General features: G+C 43.7%; 1 protein-coding gene across 1 annotated transcript in view; it reads left to right on the forward strand.

Annotated features, from left to right (window-relative positions):
* The first annotated feature begins 532 nt into the window (after positions 1 to 532).
* The window catches only part of LOC127193642 (uncharacterized), an 87,859-nt gene continuing 70,251 nt past the window's right edge, over positions 533 to 18,140 (forward strand). Inside the window, exon 1 of the mRNA XM_051150874.1 lies at positions 533 to 1,270. Coding sequence (XP_051006831.1) covers positions 695 to 1,270 — 576 coding nt within the window. The 5' untranslated portion in view covers positions 533 to 694. The remainder of the gene's footprint in view (positions 1,271 to 18,140) is intronic.

Raw genomic sequence — 18,140 nt, forward strand, 5'->3', positions numbered from 1 at the left:
AATTAGGCGACACATATGCCCAATAAAATACCCCTCCACACGTGCACAGTATCTTCAGCAGCATAGCATACTACATAATTTTGTTAGTGTGTTCTTTTCTTATTGTCTAAAAGAAAAAACAATCAGGAACTTGATGGTGAGAAAACAGATTATTAAACACTCACTTATTGTTACCAGAGCCAACATGGATCCTGAAGTCAGGACATTGTTTTCGGGAGAAGGTTCAGGAACTATCCAGAAAAGTCTTCTTTGACGTTAGGTACAAACATGTATCTCTCTGAATGAAAGATCCCGTGTACGTTCTATTTTAATAATGAAGCAGGTGGCAGGGTTATGGCCTCTCACAGGGGTCTTCACTTGCTATAGATAACTGGATGGTTTCTGTTTTGTTTGGGGGAATAAATATTTGAAGGGGGGAAACTGTAGAAGGTTTTGCGGCTGTTATGATGTTATTGATACACAGGCTGACGCTGTTATGGCGGGCGCTGACTGGCTACTTTATCTTTATGCCTCCAAGGTAACCTGAAACAGCTGTCTATTGCCTTGGCACTACCTTACCCTGAAGCGTCTGCCCTGCTGGGGACTGTAACCTGAGCCAACTGCCAGCCTCACACAGGCTTCTTTAGCTACTGACCGCGAGAAAGGAAGGAAGAGCGTGAAGTCTCCCAGAATGGATGCTTCCAAGCAGGGCTAGATGCTGAGAGACTCTTTGAGAGGATGGCCCTGCCATCTCCACTCCTACGTAGGGGCAACTGTCACTAGTGTGTCCTCTTCAGGCACGGAAACAGCGACTCGAAGGCAGCCCCTGGAAGACTTCGTTTTCGCTTTTGAACTCTGCCATGCATCGCTGCAGGTCATGTCCACGTGGAAATCGAGGCTCACCCAACGCTTGAAGTTTCCGTCCCGAAGGATGCACTCCTTCCCATGCTCAGCTCTGCTGGCTTGTTTTGGTAACACTAGGGAGAATGCCGCCTTCGATCAGTCTGGCTCGACAGATACTCACTCCACCATCTATGACCAGCCCGTGGCCAAAGCAGACAGACATCCAAGTCATCCCAAGGCAGAGGAAAGAGCTCCAGAGAAAAGGCGAGATTCCGGCATGCGCTCAGAGCGAAACGGCAGCGCGAATGGCAGCAACAACAAGCACGCCACTGTCCAGCCTGCAGAAAGCCCTGAGGATTTGCCCAGGTCCCCGAGTCACAAACCAGACTGCGAAGCAGTTACTTTCCAGGCGTCCATCCCTAGGCCATCAATTATTGACATGCCAAAGGTGAGTGAGTTTTCCCAGAGCTGTTAGAGATGCGGCAGTGTTGGGGAGCATTCTATCATTTTGGAAGTTCTCCGGCAATCAGCCGTGTTTAAATTCATTACTGCATAAAGATGCAGGGAATTCTCACTAGTGAGAGAAAGCATGGAAAGCCCTTTAAATTCTCGGTGTGTTCTTTGAAGAGAGAAATGACAATGAGTCCAGGAGCTGTGACGATGGCAAACTCTAACGAAGTGGTTATGGTACCTCAGAACAAACAGTATCTCCGAAAACCAAAAGATCAGGGGATATTTGTTACACACACACACACACACACACACACACACACACACACACACACACACACATATGTATAATGTATATACGTATGTATGATACACATGCAACATACATGTATACATATGCTTTTTAAAAAACTGATCTAAAAAAAAAAACTGATCTATAACTTTCTATATCTTAAAACCCACACTATGAAGTCTGACTATGGAATTTGAGAAACTGTCTTTAGTGGATACATAATATATCATTCCAGAAAATTGGGAATGATGGGGAAAGCTGGAAATGGTAAGCAGCCTTGTGTATAGCACAGAATGGAACTGATGGACAATGATAGTCTCAAAATGGGCGCTTCTATAATTTTGAAGATTTAAAGTCAGCAAGAGGAACGGATTGAAAGCAAGTACCCCTGCTCTCCTGAGGCCCAGTACTGAGTTACTATTTTCTTTCCTTTGTTTTGGCATTGTTGGGTTTTAATTTTGATTGAGATGTACACATGATTTCATAGGTTTTGGCAATCCCAACTAAGAGGGGCAGTTAGGAAAGAGGCTTCTCAAGGGTTTATTCCCAAAGATGTTATTTATGCATGTTGCTGTTGTTGCTGTTGCTGTTGCTGTTGCTGCTGCTGGTGGTGGTGGTGGCAGTAACTTTTTTGCCCAAGTAATTTAGGACCAGACTTAAAGAGCGGAAAAGGTTTTGAGTATTTATTTATAAGATGTTCTGATTTTTAAAACGTTTTCTTCATAGCTCATTTAATAAATAATAGGGTGGGGTTTTTGTCTGATTTTCTGAATTGGCCTAAGGAGTCTTTAGCAATAAAAACTATAACTTGCCTAACGGCAAAGACAGAGTTAAAAAAGAGTTTAGAAGCTAGTTCTATTTGGTAGTCTGTAGCAGTGGCTCTCAGCCTTCCTAATGCTGTGACCCTTTCATATAAGTTGCTCATGTTGTGGTGACCTCTACTTATAAAATTATTTTGTTGTTATTTCATAACTATAATTTGCTATTGTTATGAATCATAATGTAAATTCTGCATTTTCCCATGGTCTTAGGTGACCCATGTGAAAGGGTTATTTGACTCCCCCCGCAAAGAGATTACAACCCAGGGGTTAGAACTACTGGTCTACAACATTATGCTAAGTGAGTGAACAGAGATCTGGGGCGTGGCTCAGTGATAGAGCACCTGCGCCAGGCCCTGGATTCCATCCCCAGAACTGCCAGGGAACAGAACATAAATGATTAAATTGATCTTCATTGTTTGACTCTTATTCTGAAATTGGGCAGAAGAGTTCACCAAACCTTGTCTTATAGCAATACATTTTTTTTTTCCCAATCCACCATTAAGTCAACCTCCTAAACCACGAACGAAACCTAAAATACTTCTCTGCTTGCACCCATGCATAGATTTATATATCTGTAGTGGATCTGAGTATATAACGTGTCCAAGTTCACATTAGCTACATGTTCAAGGAATGAAAGCTGCACTGCCTTGATGGGCTAGAAGCACACGTTCTGCTGGGGAGGGAGGGCAGCAACCCAGCATTTACCCTCCATTGCAGAGTTTAGTAGCAAAGACAAAGGGCTGATCTGATTTTCTGTTTTAGTGGTTTTTGTGACACTGGGGGCTGCCATATATATTTCACCAGAGCGAAGAAAACACAGAGGAAGTCAATCCTCTACTTCTTCATGTGGGGCCCAGGGATCAAACCCAGGTCCTTAGGGTTGGTGGCGAGTGTCTTTACTCACTGAGCCATCTTCCCTGCTCAAGCCTTAGTAGTTGAAAATAATAAAATAAAATAAGGGAGGAACATTGTGATTAAGGAGTCATGTGACCAAGACTGTAGGTCATTCATAGGAATTGAATGCAATGTAGAAGTAGGTATACCAGAGTGATTTGAAAATGAGGCTGTACATTGGAGAAATGTGTGGAAAGGTACACAGGACCCACAGAGCGGTGTCTGGGATGCTACAGTGAGAGAAATGGCAGTGGGAGCTTTGGGAATTTAGTGCAGAGCTGTGTCGAGTACAAGATTTGATTCTGGGATGGACTAAAGTTGAGAAGACATTACAACAACTCAGTCCTGGGAACAGTCATAAAAGGAATAGTAGGGGACACCTCAGGCAGAAGTGGAGAGCGGGCTGAACATGATAAAAGAAAAACAGTGTGAAAGAGGGCATTCCACAGGGAAGGTAAATGGGCATCTCTTGCAGTCCCAGCGCCGAGAGCTCGCCTGCACAGAGCACCTACAGTCTGCCCCTCAGCCTGTCTTCTCAGCACATTACAGGGAGGTCCTCATCTTACCCTGGTGAGGTGCCGCAGTATGATGGGCTCGTTTTTTCAGAGGGCGACCTTGGCACCTGCCCAAGGCCACAGAGGGAGGATGCGGAAGGCTCAGGAATAGAGCGTAGTTCTCTGTAGCTCCCAAGTCCACCCTCTGAAATAGAGTGCACTTCTATTACTAAGACGTAATGCTTGAGGACTTAGAATCACATAGTCCCATATAATATTACTTCCTTTTCAATTAAATTAAAATTCCACATACGTGTGTGTGGTGTGTGTTTATGAAAATGTCCAGTACATATAAATGTAGTAGATGGGCTATAGACTTAGGTTCAATCCCTAGCACTGCAATAATATGTATTTATAAATGCATACATGTGTATGATTATTATATTAGTTTTGAAATTAATTTGCATAGCAATTTTTTTTCTGTCACATGGCAGGTGTATAACACTATGGAAATGGATATTTTTCATTTTCTGTCAGTGACAAAGATTTGCTGATGGCCGTGGGGAACTTCTGTTTAAAAGTTCCAAAGGCCTCTTTGTGACGCGACAAGTCTTCAGTGACCTGTTTCCCTGAAGCAGATGATGAACGAGCTAGCTTTATTACAATCTTACCTGGTGGCTGACATATTTTCCCCTTCAGGTGAACTGATCCTCCTCATAGAAGCTGCTTTGGCAGCGACCACAAATAATCCTTGCATTTCTTTCTTTCTTCAAGCTCAGCTTCAGAATACGACACTATGGAATAAGGACTGATACTCCTCAGCTGTCTTTTGTTACCCTGGTCACCAGAGGGGAAGGAGGGGCATTTAAACTTGAAACACCATCTGGTCTGAGAGGAAGAGCTAGGAGTAGTGAACTCATAAACTAAGTAGATATGAAAGGGTTTTATTTGGGTCAAAGAAAGGCATATGTATCCATACTGAGAAAGTGGTGGCAGGCCAGAGAGATGGCTGAGCAGTAAGGGCACTTGTCACACAAGGCTGGCACCCTGAGTTCATCCCCTACCTCACACACACAAATACACAGTCATTAATCATTTTTTTAATCTAAAAAGTTATCTGAAAACCGTAAGTGATGTCAGATAGTCTTCCATGTATGTATGTATGTATCATATATCTGTCTGTCTGTCTATCTGTCTATCTATCTATCTATCTATCTATCTATCTATCTATCTATCTATCTATCTATCCACAATGTAGCTCTGGCTGGCCTAGAACTTACCACATAGACCAGAATGTCTTTGAACTCATGGACATCTCCCCGCCTCTGCCTCCCAAGTGCTAGAATTAAAGGCATGCACCACTATACTTGGTTTCAGCTTTTTTTTTTTTTTTTTTTTTTTTTTGTAGTTTTGGGTACCTTTGGGAATCATAATGTTTCCCTTAGTAGTGGCCTGTCTCCCAGGTGGAGCATCTCACAGGGCACAGAAATGCTTCTGTTTGTTGCTCTCACAGGAAGTTGCTGTGCTTTTTCTCTGTGTGAAGACAATGCTGGCCCTGGGAACTGCAGAGGAATGCCTAGTCCCCGCGCCCCCCAGCTGTTTGCACTCTAGTGGGAGAGACAGGTGTAGAAGGCCACAGTATCAGCACAGTATGAGAAGGCTTAAGCTCTGGATGCCTTGCAAACTCAGGAGGGGCCTTGAGAAGATGGGGGTGGGAGGTGGAGGGGTAGTAGAAGATTGAGAGGAGGGAGAGCCTCCCCCCACCCTGTACCCTTCCTAGACGGGTGGTAATGCTTTATTCTGCTGCGTCTCCGTACTAGAGGTAGAGTAAGAAGAGAAAGGCCGCATGTGTCCAAGGGCTTTAGCGCATTTTCCTCTCTTGAGAAAGTCTTTATATTGAATGCTTTTATGTAGTTCTTGCTCTATGTGAGGGTAGCCAGTCCGACACAGGAAGAGGGAGTAATCGTGGCTAGGGAAATCATGCCTGGGTATATTGTAACTTTAAAAAGTCAACTACGTGAAAATGCAGGGCAACAATGTCCACCTTAGCATGACCGCTGTATTTGGGAACATGCTGGTTTTGCAGCTATCCCTTTGGTCTCACAGTGCCTGAGTTAAGATGCAGAGATGCATGCAGTCCCTGTTTTTCAGGGTACAGAGCCTGCCTTTGAGACAGCTACCTTCCTTCATCATCTTTATCCAAAACACAGTCTTGATACAAGTTTTTGAAGAGCCAAATGTGTAAGTTAGAATGCCCATCTAGTCATTGACTTTGAGAATTAACCGTCAGAGTTGGAGAGACCCAGCCATATGTTCTTTCCATTAAAAGTTACAAGTAGGGACTGGGGAAAGCAATACCTTAGATGGCAAAGTGCTGGCTGCATAAATATGGGGAGTTGAGTTTGGGCCCCAGGCATGGTGGTGCACACTCATAATCCCAGTGATGGGGAGGGAGAGACAGATGGGTCCCTGGGGCTCGTTGCTCAGGCAGCCTAGTGTAGTTATCAAATTCCAGGCTAGTGAGAGACCATGTGTGAAAAATCAAAGTTAGATACCTTAGAATGACACGAAGGGTGACTTCCATATACATGCGCTCACACATGTGTACACACCTGCATACACGCATGCAACCACATGTGCAGAAACACATACACTTACAAGTAAAGATCAGCACATAAGCATGCCTGCTGAGTATTTGCTTTTTGAGGAAGGAGGTCTCAGCCTACTCTGGGCAGTGCAGTCCCCAAGCAGGGGGCCCTGGGCTGTATGCAAACAGTAGCTGAATGCGAGCTAAGAAACAAGCCACTAAGTGTGTTTCTCCATGGTCGCTGCTTCGGCTTCTGTCTTCAGGTTCCTGCCTTGAGCTCTTCCCCTGACTCTCCTCAGTGGTGAGCTGATACATGGAGGTGTCCGGTGAAATACATCTTTTCCTCCTGCTTTTGGTTAGAGTCTTTAATCCCAGTAACAACAACAACAACACCTGGGATAAAAACAAAACAAAGCCAGCATCATGGGAGAAACTCTGCTAGGCTACATTCTCAGTCTCTCTCTCTCTCTCTCTCTCTCTCTCTCTCTCTCTCTGGTTTTCCTTGCATTCTTTTTAGAACGCTATCTCCATCTTTTTCTAATGGGCCTAAAGTTTGAATACAGCAGAACCTTAAGCTAGCTAAAAAAACAAGTGCCCTGTTAGGGACGTTTCCTGCCTGATCAGATGATTTGACATAACCTTGAATAAATCTCCAGTTGATAAGCTGAGTCATAGGCTTTGTGATGGCATTCTTAATATCCATATATGCCACGTTGCTTTCTTCTCATTCACCTTTCTTCCCCAGCTCCTCTAATGTCACTTGTCACGGTCTCTTTCTTTCTCCCAAATCATATCCTCTTCTGATTTCATGTTACATGTATTTCATTGCTCTGTTTTTGTTTCTTCCTCTTATTTATTTAAATAACTATTTTATTAATAAGTTTAGACTTCCATACAATGCATTTTGATCATACTCATCCCCAAGTCTTCCTCCAACTCTGAGATCTGTTTCATTTCTTCCCAACTTCATGTTTTCTTTTATGAAAATTCAATAACTTAAATTTGTCTTGTCCATGTACTTCTGAATGTGGGGCATGGGGCATGGGGCATGGGGCATGGGGAATGGGGCATGGGGAATGGGGCATGGGGCATGGGGCATGGGGTATGGGGTATGGGGCATGGGGCATGGGGCATGGGGAATGGGGCATGAGGAATGGGGCATGGGGAATGGGGCATGGGGCATGGGGAATGGGGCATGGGAAATGGGGAATGGGGCATGGGGAATGGGGCATGGGGAATGGGGAATGGGGCATGGGGAATGGGGCATGGGGCATGGGGAATGGGGCATGGGGCATGGGGAATGGGGCATGGGGAATGGGGCATGGGGAATGGGGAATGGGGCATGGGGCATGGGGAATGGGGCATGGGGCATGGGGAATGGGGCATGGGGAATGGGGCATGGGGCATGGGGCATGGGGAATGGGGCATGGGGCATGGGGAATGGGGCATGGGGAATGGGGCATGGGGTATAGGGCACCTCCCAGGAGCTATACCCTTAAAAGAACCAACTTTTGAATAGTCCACCGCTTGTCAGTTAGGGATGAGCTTACAAACTCCTTCCCATTCCATCCTAGAATGCTGACTGGCTTGGACAGCCAACCACAGGCACCCGAGTCCACTAGTACAGTGGTCCTTGCTTCTTTTTCTTCTCTCTTCCCTCCTTTAAGGCTTCTTCCTTTACTCTCACACCCCCCTTTCTACTTTAAGATCACACACATATAACATGCACACACATGCACACTTAAAACTAGAGTCTGCATGTGAGAGAAAACATATGGCATTTGTCTTTGTGAATCTTACTTATTTTGGTTAATATAATGACCTCCAGTTCTATCCATTTTGCTGCAAATGTCATGATTTTTCCCTATTTCATGACTGATAAAATTCCACTGTGTATATGTATACCGTGCTTTTGCATCCACTCACTTGCTGATGGACATTTCCGCGGGTTCCTTCTATTAGCGATTGTGACTATGCAGTGCAGCAATAAACACGTGCATGCAAATGTCTGGGTGCTGTGTTGACTCAGTGTCTTTCAGACATTCTCTCAGGAACATTATAGCTGGATCATATGGCAGTCTTGTTGTTACTTTTCTGAGGAATGTGCACAGTGATTTCACAGTGATTTGCACACACTTACATTCCTACCAACAGCGTGCAAGGCACTCTCTTTCCTCTGCATCCTTGCCCATGTTGTCATTTGTTTTGATGGTAGCCACTCTGACTGGGGTGAGATGGAAGCTCAGAGCAGCTTTAGCATGCATTTCTGTGGCAGTTAAGGGTGTTGAGTGCTTTTTCAAGCACTTATTTTTCATCTGTATTTCTTCTTTTGAAAACTGTCTCTTGAGCTCATTAGCCAATTTATCGATGGGATGGTTTGTGTTTTGGAGCTTAATGTTTATGATTATTTATATATTCTAGGTGCTAATCCTCTTGGCATTTTTTGAAAATTGAAAGCAAATTGCAGACTCATGCCATCACTGTAAGTTGTCTGGTTCCATTTTATGCTCCTGAGCAAAACAACCATCTTTTACGTCCTCAAACACAGAGGATGCTTGAATGAGGCAGAACAAGGCTCATCCCATTCCATTTAAGCACTGGGACGTCTTCATGCCAGGTTTCTACTTTCAAAAGGTGCCAATCATAGTGCAGGGTTGTGCATGATATACCTTGCACTCAGGTAGGAATTTTCCAAGCCAGATATTCAGTTGCATTCCAACTGGGAAAAAAGAGGAGGAAGGGAGGGAGGGAGGGAGGGAGAGAGAGAGAGAGAGAGAGGGAGAGAGAGAGAGAGAGAGAGAGAGAGAGAGAGAGAGAGAGAGAGAGAGAGAGAGAGAGAGAGGGAGAGAGAGAGAGAGTCTCTTGGCTCCTCTGAGGATGAAGTAAAATGAATGGTCCTCATAAAAACCATGAAATTTACATTGCACAGCTCTGGCTCTTGGAAATCTTCCATCAGAGACTCCAGAGAACAGCAAACATGCAGAACTCTCAGACACTTTAGAGCTGAAGGGAATAGAGACTCCAAAGTAAGAAATAAGAGACAAGTGTACAATTTAATAAAAATGGAAAGCGCTGCTTTCAAGCAAGGTTACCACTGCTTTAAAATTCAGTTAGAAATGACTTCCATTCAAGCACAGATTGGCATGTCAGAGGCAGAGAGGTACAGAGGAATAGCTCAGCCCAGGTCCCAGCAGTACCTATACCCAGCTATACAGAGAGAATCTAATGTCCCTTTCTGACTCACTTGTACTCTTTCTTTATTGTGTTTTTTTTTTTTAAGGCAGGGTCTTGTAGCCCCTGCTGGTCCTAAACTCATTACCTAGCCAAGGGTGATGTTGAACTCCTAACTTTCCTGCTTTCACCTTGAGAGTGCTGAGCTCCCAGGTCTGTGCTTCCATGCCAGGTTTATGAGGCAGCGGGGAACAAACACGGACAGGCCTTAATACATGCTGGGCGAACATTCTACCAAACAGAACCACATCCTTGGCTTCCCCGACCCCAATTTTCACAGAGTGAATAAAAGGTGCCAAGCCGTAGTGCTTTATAGGCAATATTCTTGACCATCTAACCAAAGAGCTACCAAGGGGAATTCTAATTGACAAGACCCCATCCCACCCCCAAGAATATCTGCGTCTGTTTAGTTAGAATTTCTGTCTTCTTGATTGTATAACCTGAAGTCATGCTTCAGCTGAAAACGTCTGCAGTCCACCATGGCCCTTGCTGAATACGCTGGAAACTTGAACACATCTTAGACTCCAGGAACCACAGGGGCCAGCTGAACGAATGTGCTGTATCGACCATGGGAAACTGGAGAGGATTTTCTTTTCCAGCGAAGGTCTCTGTTAACCTGATCTGAGCTGTTGTTCTTTTTCCACCCGTGGTTCTTCCTTTCCAGAGAAAACATAACTCGTTGACCACACTTTTTCCAATATGTGCTCGACATGCTTGGTATTGTCATTCTGCACTGGGGGAAGTGAGAGGTTAGAAAGGGGAGGTGAATGTTGGAAGGGAAGAGGGAGGAGGCATGGACAGTCTCCCTCTGGAAACCCAGTATGTGCCTACCATGCTCAGTTAAGTGGGAAATGGCAGCGCAGGGGGATCCTAAGCCTCAGGTGTGATTTGATTCTCTGTTATAAGGAGCGTTTCCTCCTCACATGCTGCCTGCTTGGGAAAAATCAGATCATCTAAACTAAAATTCCAAACCTCGGGCTGAGGATATTGCTCATTTGGTAAAGGGATTGCCATCCAAGCAAGGGGACTTAAGTTCAATCCCCGAGACCCACTTAAAAATGCTGAGTATGGTCATGCACTTGAAATTCCAAGGTTTGGGGAGGTGGAGACAGGGGGACGCCTGTGGCTTGCTGCTGGCAATCCAGTCTAAACTAGTTGCCAAGCTTCAGGCTCAGTGAGAGACCCTGACTCAAAAAAAAAAGCAGGTTGTGTCCCTAAGGATGATCACATGTACATGTCTACATATACAAATATATGACTACATGGGGGAAATGCATCAACTCCTCTAGAATGGTAGGAATCTGAGTCTCTTTTAACTTATTGTTAATTGAGATTCAGGCACTCTTAATTACTTTTCTATTGATGTGAAGAGACATCATGACCAAGGCAACTTGTAAAAGAAAGCATTTAATTGGAGGCTTGCTTACAATTTCTGACAACAAGTCCATGACTATCATGGTGGGAAGTGAGACATTAGCAGGAATGGTGCCGGAATAGTAGTTGAGAGCTTACATATGATCCAGAAGCACAAGGCAGAGACAGAGCTAACTAGAAGTGATGTAGGGCTTTTGGAATCTCAAAGCCAGTCCTCAGTGACACAACTCCTCCCACAAGGCCACGCCTTTTAATCCTTCCCAAGCAGCATCACCAACTGTGGACCAAGCACGTTCAAACACATGAGCCTATGGGGCCCATTTTTATGTCAACCACCACCAGCCATAATTTGCAAATAACAAACTGACTTTACAAGGAAGTTCTATTTTTGACCCAAAACAATGCATGTATTTATGAATATTATATTGTTTTACTTATGTTTCAAGTGTATGCACATGTGATGTGCATATGTATATGTGTGCTTGCATGTGCCATCATAAAAGTGTGCCTGAGCATTTGGAGTCCCTAGGTTGATTATCAGGAATCCTTCCTGATTGCTCTGTGCCTTATTCCTTGAGGCAGGTCCCCTGACTCTCTCATGAGTGTTATAAGTGGGTTGTAATGCTCACCCAACATTTTCATGGATTCTAGGGATGCAAACTCTAGTATTATGGTTCTTGGGAATCAAACTTACTCTTCAAACACACTGGACAAATACTCTACCACTGAGCCACACTCCCAGTACCTTAATAATATGTATTTTTCAAATTTATTTTTATTTTATGTATATGCATAGTAATCTTTAGCCTGCCTGTGCACCATGTATATGGATTGCTCTTGAAGGCCAGAAGAGGGCATTTGATTCACAGGAAATGGAGTTACAGAGTTGTTAAATGGAGTTGTTAGCTGCCACGTGGGCGTTAGAAATCAAACCCAGCCCAGGTCCTCTGGAAGAGTAGCTAATGCTCGTAACCACTGAGCCATCTCTCTAGCCATTTTATAATGTTTTTTTTTTAAAACATAAAAAGTTGAATCATCCAAGAAAGCAAAGATCAAGGGGCAGACCTTATGATATAGGACTTCTTATCATTCTTATATTATCGTTCAGCCTTTGTTTAGTGTTTCCAATATCTTTGTGATCTATTCACTTTTTTCGGAAGTCATGGAAATCATTTTAGAGCACGCAGAAGGGGTAGAAGTCAAGATCAGTTTTCACCAGAAGAATAAAATGTGTCAACCAGGCTCAAGATGAAAGACTAGGAAAATTTCATTTTTAAGCGAACTCTGCCAGAGGAAAATGTGCTTTTCAATTCCATAGTCAGCTTCTTTTTTTTAAAAAAAAAAATTAATTTACTCAGATTGCATCTCAATTGTTATCCCTTTACTTGTATCTTCCTATTCCTCTCCCCTAGGTCTGTGACAGAAGGGGACCTCCTTCCCCACCATATGGTCACAGCCTATCAGGTCTCATCCTGGTAGTCTGCTTCCCCTTTCTCTGAGTGCCACCAGGCCTCCCCACCAAGGGGAAGTGGTCAAATATGGGGCACCAGAGTTCCTAGTCAGCTTCTTGTCCACTTCATGGCAGTTGGTTGCCTTATATAAGCAAACCTCCTATGCCTTGTTTTCTATTTATAAGAATAGCAGTGCTTGTGATCGCAGTGCTGTTTCAGAAAGAACTGTTACACAGGACTTGAAGCTTTCTAGGAAAAATACACATTAATAATACAAAGAGTGAGATATTGACAACAGAAGTATAGGAAAACAAGGGCTGTGTGTTTTCCTCATTTTTTTTTTTTTTTTTTTTTTTTTTTTTTTTTTTTTACTAGCAGGTCAAGAAGCATGCACTGATACTGATCACATTAGCAAGGCCTGAGCTATATGAAGGACACGCAGACAATGCCAGGAGTGGTTTTACTGTTTTCTCTCAGAATTCGGGACTTTCAACATTTTGATTTTTCCCCCTGATTTTCAAATAACATGATGTCCATAAGATAGTTTTAGCTAATCTGATTAAAATATATAATCTTGTATTCCATGGGCTACTTTCTCAAGTTGAAGGCTAGTCAAGGACTTCTGTACTGCGGCTGAGCTATGAGATTGGGACTCAGCATTCAGAACCCACAAGTTCTGCGACTATTATTCACCCTGCCAAGGATCATTCAGTGTATAGTGGCGTCCATGATGTTTGCATCTACTCTGACCATGTATAGAGGTTTGTTCTTGTCGGTGTCCCCTAAAAAGTAAATAAAGCAACTATTTATTTACTTATTTTTGGTTTTTCAAGCTACAGGGTTTATCTGTGTAGCCTTGGCTGTCCTGGACTTGCTTTGTAGACCAGGCTGGTCTTGAACCCACAGTGATCCATCTGCCTCTGCCTCCTGAGTGCTGGGATTAACGGTGTGCACCACCACTGTCCAGCTAAAGCAACTACTTATATAGTTTTCCTTTCCTTTTCTGTTATTTTTCTGTTACTTGCTTTCTTTTTCTTTATTCCTTATTTTTCTCTTTCCATCTTCTTTTCACCTCCTTTGTTTCTTTGATTTCATTCTCCTTCTCTGCCCCTTCTATCTCCCCTTCCTCAGTTTCATCTCTCTTTCTTTTTGAGGCAAAGTTTGGCTCTGTAATCCAGGCTGGCTTCAAACTTGATACCCTCCTGCCTCAACTTCCAAAGTGCTGAGACTACAGGTACGTGCCACCACACTGGGCCTATATAGCATTCACGCTGTGGTTAGTAATAAGTAACCAAAGATGACTTGAGGTCATCTTTATGGGTGGATTGGTAGATTATGTGCAAATATTATGTCCATTGTATAAAACACTTGAATGTCTTTAGATTTTGGTATCTATGGGTCATCTTAGAATTCATTCCCTAGGGCCAGGTGTGGTGGCACACGCCTTTAATCCCAGCACTCAGGAGACAGAGGCAGGCAGATCTCTGTGAGTTCATGGCCAGCCTGGTCTACAAAGTGAGTCCAGGACAGCTAAGGCTACACAGAGACATCCTGTCTTGCAAAACCAAAAAAAAAAAAAAAAATCATTTCCTATAGATACCAAAGGGTGTCTGTAATAGTCAGCAAATTTCAAATCATTTCCAATAAAACGATTAGCATGCTATTTCTTCTGTGCTTTTAATAATTGGTGTCAGCTGGGCATGGTGGCACATGTCTTTAATCTCATCATCTAGGGAATCAGAGGCTGGTGGATTTCTGTGAGTTGAAGGCTAGCCTGGTCTACAAAGCAAGTCTAGGATTGCCAAGGCTACACAGAGAAATCATATCTTGAAAAAACCAAACCAAACAAAAGGAAATAAAAAAATTGGTGTCAAGTCAAATTTTGAAGTTTTAAAAAGTCTGTGTTTACTCCCCAGGACCACTCACCGAGTAGGGCTGTTAGGCACCAGCGCGCTCTGACAGGGCCACTCACCAAGTAGAGCTGTTAGGCACCAGCGCATTCTGACAGGGCCACTCACCGAGTAGGGCTGTTAGGCACCAGCGCGCTCTGACAGGGCCACTCACCGAGTAGGGCTGTTAGGCACCAGCGCCCTCTGACAGGGCCACTCACCGAGTAGGGCTGTTAGGCACCAGCGCGCTCTGACAGGGCCACTCACCGAGTAGGGCTGTTAGGCACCAGCGCGCTCTGAAGAACAAAGCGCTGGTTCTGTCTTTGAGTGGCTGTTGCTAGGCCAGCAGCCAGGCAAAGAATGGCTGCAATAAAAGGCAGTAAGCAATCAATGGCTTTGCACACTTATCTTTACAGTTGGGGGAAAGGTGTTTATATGGTTATAAACAGTTGGTTTTCTTTCCTACCCAGTGAATTTTCCATGAACTTGAGTTTGATTGTACATTAGTGTCTTACTACACTACACTTATTCTCTCTCTCTCTCTCTCTCTCTCCCTCTCCTCTCTCTCTCTCTCTCTTTCTCTCTCTGTCTCTCTCCTCTTCCACCTTCCCTCCCTCCCTCCCTCTTTCCTTCCTTCCTTTTTTTTTTTTTCTGAGACAGGGTTTCTCTGTGTAGCCCTGGCTGTTCTGGAACTCACTCTGTAGGTCAGGCGGACTTCAAACTCAGAGCTCTGCCTGCCTCTGCCTCCTGAGTGCTGGGATTAACGGTGTGTGCCAATATCACCAGGCTGTCTCTTTCTTTCTTTTTTTTCCTTCTACTTCTCGTTTTGGTTAGTATCAAAATCCAAGTTTTCTTGAAATATTCACGAGTCAGTTGCTACAACCAGCTTTCCACTCTAGAAAGACTTTCCCCCAATCCACACTCAGTTGCTGCAAACTAAGGCTGAGCAATTTATTTCTTATTTTTAAAATATTTTTATTTTTTCATATACATTTATATTATTACAATATATAAAATAAATTACATACAGCAAGAAGAACCATGAAACAATCAGGAATTATATTAATGTATTAATATAATGGTATTTTGGCTATTTGTATTTGGTATGAGCAATTTATTTTGAACTATGCTTATTTACTGTAGTTTCTGGAGACTGAAAGTTAGGGGCCAAAGAAACACATAGGTGACACCCTGCTCGCTGATGGGGACTTTATATGGAGCTCTGAGGTGCTTCTGTTTATCACATGGTGAGCAGACAACACACAAGTGCCACATTGGCGTTTATAACTGCCCCCATTAGAAAATAACCCATGAATATATGCAGCCACAGGCAAATGAATCGCAGAGCTCTGATGACTAAACCACTTCTCAAAGGTCTTACTTGGTTCCATCTCTCTTTTTGTTGTGCATGTGTGGTTTGAACACATGTGTGTGATTCACATTTGTGTAGATACAGCTGTGTGACAGCAGGTATCCTCATCCATATTCCACCTCATATGGTTTTTGAGGGGGCGGTTCTGAGAAAGAGTTTCTGTGTGTAGCCTTGGCTGTCCTGGACTCGCTTTGCAGACCAGGCTAACCTCGAACTCACAGAGATCCACCTGCCTCTGCCTCCTGCGTGCTGGGATTAAAGGCGTGCGCCACCACACCGGGCTCCACCTTATACGTTGACACAGGGTTTCATATCACTGATTCAGTTGGTCTAGCTAGCCATGTTGCTCCAGGAATCCTCCGTGTTTAACTTCCAAGTGCCTAGACCATAGACAAGCTAGCAGATCCACCTGGCAGGTACAGGGGTGCTGGAGATGCAAACACTAGTCTTCAAGCTTGTGACGCAAGCACTTCACCTAACTGAGCCATGTCCCCGGGCGCTGACCTTTTAATACCTCAACTGCAGTATGAATTTTGGTGGCGGCAGTCCAATCATAGCAGATCCTTTTCTTCTTCTCTCTTGCATAGTCTAGATAGACCCGTGTTGTGGTTAACTTAGCAGTATGGCCTGATGATGTTTATTACCAGGCCTATAATTATTATTACATCAGTATTTTCTAACCCGCTGGCAATCAATCAAGACATAGACACTTGTTATATTTAAAATAGCCTTTGTTAACCTGGGGCAGGGCAGATACTAATCCCTTAAACTACACCCCATATTGGGGCAGGTATCCCATACCCTACCTCAATCCCATGCCATCTGCTTTGGATCTTCCATTCACACAGGCCATGTGCTTCTTCCTCCACCTAGCCCATGGTACCAGGCTTCCTTCTCTCTTCCTCCTCCTGTCTCCCCTCCTCTTCCGATCTCTTTCCCACAAGCCCGATAACCATAGCCGCGCCTACCCATTTGCTCAGATGTGTTGGCTTTTTATTGGCCAAATAGGAATAAGTTTTTAGGCAAGGTTACAGAGCAATCTTGGGGCACAGAGATAGCAAGCAGTAATTAGCATGAAAATACATCAGATCAACCTCCAACAGACCTGCTTGAACATGTGCCTCTATAGGTCCCATGCAAACCCCTTTTGCAAGTTTTAAAGACTACTTGTTGGATGACCCACTAAGGGAGCTTTGAACCCCTGGCTTATTTTCAGGAACATGATTGCTAGGTCTTTGGCTTTTTCTCTCCAGCATCTTCCTTTACTGCTACCAGCTGTGGGGACTCTCGTGCATGATGGGGATATGCTCCAAGGAGCCATCTTTATGCAATTAATTGCGATGCTTCACAGTAAAAATTGGCATTACTTGGATAGGACTCAAGTCAGAAAGATTTCCACTCAAGCGTTCTTTTATCCAACAAATGCTTACGAAGACCATATCACGTGTTCTCTTGAATGGCCGAATCTCATTGACTTCTTTAATAGCTTATCATTTGCAACTCAGGATTCTCTCAAGAAACAGTACCAACAGAATAGATACAGGTGTGTGTGTGTGTGTGTGTGTGTGTGTGTGTGTGTGTGTGTGTGTGTATCACAAAGGGTAGGAGGTAGAGACATTTTAAATGTTTGACTCATATTCATCAGGACTGACAAGGTCAAAATCTACAGTTCTGGGGGCTGGAGAGATAGATGGCTCACCAATTAAGAGCACTGACTGTGTTTCCAGAGGACCTGGGTTCAAAACTCAGCATCCACATGGCAGCTCACAAGTGTCTGTAACTCCAGGATCTGACACCTTCATACAGACATACATGCAGGCAAAACACCAATGCAATAAAGTAAAAATAAATAAATTATTTAAAAAAAACCTACATTTCTGTTCCCTAAACACTACCCAGGCCCAGCTGTCGGGATGTACAGTGTTTTTGTCTTCTTTCAGAACCTCACTGGATGTTTTGAAGGCCTTTAATTGATCGGATGACATCCACTGACTTTATTGATTGCAATCTTTCTTCAAGTCAAGTGAGGGTAGACTTTACCCTCCTTACACAGCACCTCCCTAACTAGCCTAGATTACTGTTTGATTAAAAACCATGGTAGTATACACTGACCAGGTTTACACCCAAGACGGTTACAAAGCACTTGATAAAGGAAAAAGAGTCTTGGATTTTGTACCCAGAAAACCTGGGCTCTAGTCTCAAATTGCTAAACGACTCCAAGACCATTTCTTAAACATTCAGAAGCCAGTTTTACTCTTCTGAAAATTCTTGGAGGCAGGGGCAATAGACAGGAAGTTTGCAAGGTAATAATGTCCCATTTGGTTTTATAATTCTGAGTCTTTTAAAGGTAATTCCAAAACAAACAAACAAACAAACAAAAACCAACCAACCAATCAACCAAACAGGTAATTCCATACCCTGAATGTGCTTCCTCCCATCTTGAAACAATGTGCCTCCTGTTGT

The sequence above is a fragment of the Acomys russatus genome, chromosome 9 (genome assembly GCF_903995435.1).
Source record: "Acomys russatus chromosome 9, mAcoRus1.1, whole genome shotgun sequence".
NCBI classification, from domain to species: domain Eukaryota; kingdom Metazoa; phylum Chordata; class Mammalia; order Rodentia; family Muridae; genus Acomys; species Acomys russatus.